At 43.5% G+C, this 6,967-nt stretch overlaps 2 protein-coding genes across 2 annotated transcripts in view; both read right to left on the minus strand.

Annotated features, from left to right (window-relative positions):
- LOC118412978 (neurogenic locus notch homolog protein 1-like) overlaps positions 1–4,717 on the minus strand; it is a 76,316-nt gene extending 71,599 nt beyond the window's left edge. Inside the window, exons 1-4 of the mRNA XM_035816071.1 lie at positions 4,660–4,717; positions 3,124–3,360; positions 2,209–2,218; positions 1,385–1,629 (exon numbers count right to left, since the gene is read on the minus strand). Of these exons, the coding sequence (XP_035671964.1) occupies positions 1,385–1,629; positions 2,209–2,218; positions 3,124–3,360; positions 4,660–4,717 (550 nt within the window). The remainder of the gene's footprint in view (positions 1–1,384; positions 1,630–2,208; positions 2,219–3,123; positions 3,361–4,659) is intronic.
- A 1,159-nt stretch (positions 4,718–5,876) lies between these two features.
- LOC118412981 (fibropellin-1-like) overlaps positions 5,877–6,967 on the minus strand; it is an 8,131-nt gene continuing 7,040 nt past the window's right edge. Inside the window, exon 11 of the mRNA XM_035816074.1 lies at positions 5,877–5,992. Coding sequence (XP_035671967.1) covers positions 5,877–5,992 — 116 coding nt within the window. The remainder of the gene's footprint in view (positions 5,993–6,967) is intronic.

Genomic DNA, 6,967 nt, shown 5'->3' on the forward strand with positions numbered 1-6,967 from the left:
AAAAAAATTTAAGCAATTGATTGCAACATTATATAACAAAAGGTTATTATGGAAGGCGCAAGTTCGATCCTGTAACCCAAGGCAAAAAGTCGACATCGACACAATAATCCTTAAACTTTTTAAAACGTGCAAAGGTGTGACTGACAGAACAACGAGACACACAAGGTGTTTAAAAAATCGTTTGTTTTCTTATCACGTCGTTGAGCGATCTGTCAAATTTTAGGTCGCAAAGAGAGCTCGGCGAGAGCGCCGTCCCAGTGGAAAGGAGGTATTAATGACGAAATACGGATGCGTCGTGAACCAAAGCCCCCCTCAAACGTAAAGAATTCCATTTTTTTGCTTCAGCATGAACAAGTTACGTTATGAGACGTTGCTGAGTAATAGGTTCTTTCACACTTCACAGTGAAAATAATTGTGAGTAATATGTCAAACACCCCTAACGTGTAAACAGTTCTCGTCTCCACCATTGTCTCGATCCCCAAACGTGTTTTGTTTGTGTCTCAGGAGCTTTCACCTTTGACATATTACCCACAATTCCTACCGCTACACACGCATACTCGGAAGTGTGAAAGAACTTATTTAAGGTCGCATAACACAGTATTTATGGGCGCCCCCCGTGGACAAAAGTAGGTCGGGCACAAAATAGGGCGTCGCAGTTCTTGAAAAGCCATAGAAATTTTTCTGTGTACGTCAGCGAGTCGGAAACTGTACGTGGTGGATAGAAGAGGAATATGTAAGTTTTGAGGCTGTATGAGTTGGGTTACGATGTTTGTTTGGCTGGGTAGAATTTCGCGCACGAATCCGGTTCCCGCTACCTCCGTGTGTCGGCTGCAGTATGGTGACCTCCGCTGGGGGTCATTTCAAAGTGTTCTTTCTGGGAAAACGAGCAGGCAAACTTTAGCTGATTTTCACATATTTTGTGGATTCAACCCTGAACTCCAACATATTGAATTCTTGTTAATTACTTTTGCACCCTGGTATATTTTTTGAGTCGTCGAACCACCTCACTTTGGGGTCCTTAACTATAGAAATCCTCATAGGCGAAAAACTGTGCTCTTAGACCTTATGTCTCAGGGGCATTCACCTTTGACATATTACCCACAATTCCGCTACACACGCATACTCGGAAGTGTGAAATAACTTATTCTGGTTGCTCTTCTACTTCGCAGCTGCACCCAGTAGTGACGTTTGGGCCCGCATTCTTCACACTTCAGAAGCGACACCTAGCTGCAGTTAACCCAATGGTGATGTTTTGGTCCTCGTGTGCAAAACAGTTAATTAGCTGCCCGAACTTTGACGCACGACCTGTGACCTCTCAGTCTTCCTATGTGTCAATGGCGGATAGGGGTTGTGTCATAGCGCCTCCGTCAATGGAGTGCCTTACCTGTACACAGAGCCCAGAGGTCGAACTGCCCCTCCCCCGACACTATGTCACTAGTCTGGTGGTCAATCCCGTACGCACCGTCCCCGGATCTCCAGTGGCGACGGTACAGGAACACGTCATCCAGCTCCGGGCAGTTCCACGATCCCGCACCTGGGCACACCTGAAGATATAACGTCACAGCGTTACAGGTACAGGAACACGTCATCCAGCTCCGGGCAGTTCCACGAGTCCGCACCTGGGCACACCTGAAGATATAACGTCACAGCGTTACAGGTACAGGAACACGTCATCCAGCACACCTGGGGAGCTATAACGTCACAACTTTACAGGTACAGGAATACGTCATCCAGCACACCTGGGGAGTTATAACGTCACAACGTCACAGGTACAGGAACACGTCATCAGGCACACCTGGGGAGTTATAACGTCACAACGTTACAGGTACAGGAACACGTCATCAGGCACACCTGGGGAGTTATAACGTCACAACTTTACAGGTACAGGAACACGTCATCAGGCACACCTGGGGAGTTATAACGTCACAACTTTACAGGTACAGGAACACGTCATCAGGCACACCTGGGGAGCTATAACGTCACAACTTCACAGGTACAGGAATACGTCATCCAGAACACCTGGGGAGTTATAACGTCACAACTTTACAGGTACAGGAACACGTCATCCAGCACACCTGAGGAGTTATAACGTCACAACGTTACAGGTACAGGAATACGTCATCCAGAACACCTGGGGAGTTATAACGTCACAACTTTACAGGTACAGGAACACGTCATCCAGCTCGGGGCAGTTCCACGAGTCCTCACCTGTTCACACCTGGGGAGTTATAACGTCACAACGTTACAGGTACAGAAACACGTCATCTGGCACACCTGGGGAGTTATAACGTCACAACGTTACAGGTACAGAAACACGTCATCTGGCACACCTGGGGAGTTATAACGTCACAACGTAACAGGTACAGAAACACGTCATCTGGCACACCTGGGGAGTTATAACGTCACAACGTAACAGGTACAGAAACACGCCATCTGGCACACCTGGGGAGTTATAACGTCACAACGTAACAGGTACAGAAACACGTCATCTGGCACACCTGGGGAGTTATAACGTCACAACGTTACAGGTACAGGAACACGTCATCCAGCTCGGCACAGTTCCACGAGTCCACATCTGGGCACACCTGGGGACGGTTCTATCTGTCTGTATCGCCCGTACATACTTATATATTGCCCTAGTGCATAACCCGCAAGCTTTTGTATCTGTAACTCTTAACACTGTGACCGGTTTTTGTACCTGTATCTGTGCATCATCATCATCGTTCGTTCGTGCCGGTTGCATGGATAAACAATTAGTATGATCACTCTTCTCTACATGACACTCCAGCTTCTGTATCTGCTTCTGTATCTGCGTAATTATACCACACTGCATTCTATTTATGTCATACAACCCATCCCCCAAACCAAAACATGTCTCATTGCAAAATGCACCCTAGTAGAAAAGTTCGTGTCCTTAAACAAACTAAAACCAATTTAACAGGTATTCTAACATCCGAATCCAGTATTCAAATTTTCCAGAACGACCCTGCTTGCCAAGTGCGTTCGAATCATTCTATAGAGGCCCGTGTGATTAGAGTAGAACCCCATGTGATAACCCGCGTTATCTCTCGGCCTGTAACACTCGAACGCTATCACGGTCTAAGTATGACATTATATAGTCACCAACCTCGTAAGCGATGACGCTGAAGGTGTAACAGTTGGAACTGACAGTATCGAACGCGACGCAGTCGGGGGAGTAATGCCGGCTGTTGGAACAGCCGTCGCCACCCCTGAAGAAACACGGGTACCCCATGCCAAGCCCCTCGCACGTGGCCTTGACGTTGAAGTTGGTCATCTCGCCCGACACACGAACCTTGTGGAACGCTAGTCCACCCAGGGTGGTCAGGTAGACAGTCTCACCTGGGCGGAATTAGGGTGCAACAATAAGCAAAACATAGCGCACACAACAAGGCTTGACATATACAAATCTTTATTGACAGGACAAAAGCACAGCGGTTTTCGTAAGGTCTGCATGTATAACAACTACTTACAGTACAGCTAAACACACTTGTACATATATGGATATCTATAGGTATGAACAAATCAACATATAGGGACTAGCATGTCATTTACACTATTGCTTCTACGGCATAGATATTCTTGGATATATTTGCCTACTTGTACACAGTGAGGTTATCGCTATCCAGAATGTAGTTCAGTTTATCGTTCGTACAAAGAGTAGCGAATTCTTTAGAGCAAGCGGAAAGTAATGTGAACAGCGGCGTTTGTCATTATATCGAGAAAGGAGGAGGAACGCCCGCCTCACCTTTTTCTATAAAGTAGTCAACAATAATATTAATATAGACGCCAGCAATATTCTGAAACCTGCCCAAGGGCGCACCCGGGGTAGTCACGACTACAAATATCAACACATATTCGCACGCACCGACATTTACAAACACTCTTTTTTCCCACGCACAATTCCCGAGTGGAACGCCCTGCCTGGCACGGTTGTAAGTTCTCCCAACGTTGAGCACTTCCGTGCCAGCCAGGCGGCCTGCCCGCCCTAACCCGGGAGCCTCAGCCACCCCCCCCCTACTTTGATCCTCGCGGGGTCATTTGGGGGGAACACCATGTAGATGTAGATGTAGATGTAGATGTAGATGAGAACAATCCATTACAAAGTGACGTTCGTCTTCGATCTCATTTGGGCAGAATGGACAAAACCAATCAGGACTCCCTGGTAGCTACTTATGATGATACGACGGGAGGCTCGATCATTTGTCACATTTGCTTTCCCGTCCGAGTGAATGTTCCAACACGTCATTTACTGATAGGGCGGATGTAAAAAGGAAATTTCACCATCATCAATACTGGCCGAAGGAGGCATTGTCACATGTGTGATACAGTTTTCGCGCAAGACACGCATGTACACATATTAGCTTATAACAGTTACTTACTGAGTAAACCTTACTCCATCTATAATTACTTTACTTGATTATTTAACCTTGTTATATATCGAGACACTTTGGCACCGATCAAGTGCCAAGAAACAAGAGTCAACACAACGTTTCCGTCACAAGACTGTTGCACTTGGCACGCGATACCAGCGACTGGCCAAATAATGTTCTCAGTTTACTGTCTTGAATATACTGAATGACGTATAATATCAGTACTACAGGTACAATGTATGGTTAGTGATCATAATCAATCACATACCTTGGGACGGAGAGACGCCCGTAGTAAAGAAGACACAGAAAAGCAAAAAGCCTAACATGTTATAAACGGGGAACATGCGGCTCCACCGTCTTTTCTGAATAAGTGGCTTATGTGTGAACGGTTGGCTTGAGGTTGTCCTTCTCCACATACTCTACATACTGCTGTAGAGGGTAACACTGAACTGTCAACTGGCTTGCACACTATTTATACCGGCGTCTGCCTATTTTGGTAACGTTTGTAAATATTGATCCAAGGTTTTCCACAGAATCCACAGCCCTTGCCGCTCTGTACGTACCATGAACACAACCAACTTCTCTGAAGTATAACTGAATGGAGTTTGAAGTGAGAAAATAGTGAGCTTCTATTCCATCATTGCTAACCGAGATTTTGCCTCCAATCAATTCTATCAACAATCACCTGCTGATATTACCTTCAGTCTATCCAAACAATTTATTTCATCGGACTAAAACACTTTTAGCTTCAGAGTTTAGAGACTGTTTCAGCCCTGAGAAAATGGAGGGGGGCTATGTCGTGAGGGACTTTCTCTTACACCGTCTGTGAGTTTATATCATAAGGAATGGCTATAATTCATGAACAGTGTGTGGTCAATGATGCACTTTGGTAGAGCTACCCAAGACTATGGAGGATGGAGGCTAAATAAAAATTCCAAAAAATGATTTTTGCATCCATTTATTTGAGTCTACATGTGAGAGGAAAGTGTGGAATATTTCAGACTGGTAAGCAAAGAAACTAAGCATTTTTTTCCGAACAGCGTTTTAAAGATGTGATTTTCTTTACTTTTTGTGGGGTCATTAAAAGATATTACGCTCATCCTTTATTGTAGTACACATCTTGCAAATTAATTACATACTATACCTATGCACCTTACTATCAAAGCATCACACAAGCAACACCCAATCGGTGTAGACATCCGCAGATGCTAATGAAACCATTTTGTTACAACTGCACATTTCGTTAGAATAATGCACACCTATATTTTTTTACCATTATCACGTTCGGGGCACTGCTGTAATTGAGTGTACACACATACACCTAGGCGCAGAAGTAAGAAAATCTAGAAGTTTGCGAACAGCGAAAGTATGAGTAAGAAATCTAAGGTTTTGGATATGCTTTAGTTTAATTTGGGATTTTGTCATCGTATTTAGTTGTGTGTTCCGGTCCTGGTCCGTCTGTTTTAGGTGAGACACGTCGGAAAGTTATCCAGCTCGGCAGGAGAAAGATGTCGGCCCCTCCTCCTTGCAGTACAGTCCGTCAGGACAGGAGGCGCTGCTGCATGCATAGGGGTTCGCCAGCCTGGTGCCGGTGGTGCCAGCTGCAGAAACAATTAAATTTAGCTCGATGTGATAATTTTTACAAAAAAATAAACGTGCATTCTATATCACGGTGCTATTTGTCTTGTCCGTCGAACTGGTTTGAAATTACTTCAATTTACATGCTTATCGTACGTTGCTGTTTATGCTACCATTGCTCCTAACGTGGATGAGTTAACTCTTCAGTTGAATCATAGGATCGATATCATTAAAGGTAACACGGCGATGAAAATGAAGGACTTGGATTTCGTCATAAAGCCGATTCCGAGTCTATGCGTAACTAGGGTTCCACCAACACATATTTTCGCCAAATAAACAATTTTTTAATGACGATTGTTGTTTTTGAAATGTTGTTAATTTTGGAAAATAAATATTTAATGAAATGCTTTTGTAATGTGAGTTTTTGAAATTTATGTGTCTTGTTTTGGAATGCAGTGAATTTATATTGTGTATTTTTGCCTGCATTTGAAATGGTTGCATAGTTTTTGGTATGTCTGTGTGTGTGTATCTGTCTGTTTGTCTGTGTTTTTGCATTTTTGTGGTCAGCAAAAACTTAAGTATCTTTGGATGGATTGTAATGATACTTGGTATGTGTTTTTTTTTTACTTGGACATGATATGTTTTTTTTGCTTGGTTACAGGAACGTTGTATTTACATGATAGTTAGCAAATTGTTAATTTTGGTAGAGATGCACCTTTTAAATTGTCAATTATGCAAAGTTGGAGTTAACTAGCATGCTTATTTAGGATAGCAGAATTCAGACTTTAAACGTGGTCCGTTGTTATTTGCTTGTAGCAAAACGAAAACACGCAATGGATTTTTTCTATTGTATTGATGACGAGTTGTAACTTTTTCATGATCAGTTAGCTGAACGGTTTGAATTTCTTTGGATATAGTTCTCATAGTAGTGTTATACTATTAGGATGTCTATGGTATATTTGAGTGAAATTATAATTATCATTTTATACAAAGTGCCC

Source organism: Branchiostoma floridae, chromosome 4 (genome assembly GCF_000003815.2).
Source record: "Branchiostoma floridae strain S238N-H82 chromosome 4, Bfl_VNyyK, whole genome shotgun sequence".
NCBI classification, from domain to species: domain Eukaryota; kingdom Metazoa; phylum Chordata; class Leptocardii; order Amphioxiformes; family Branchiostomatidae; genus Branchiostoma; species Branchiostoma floridae.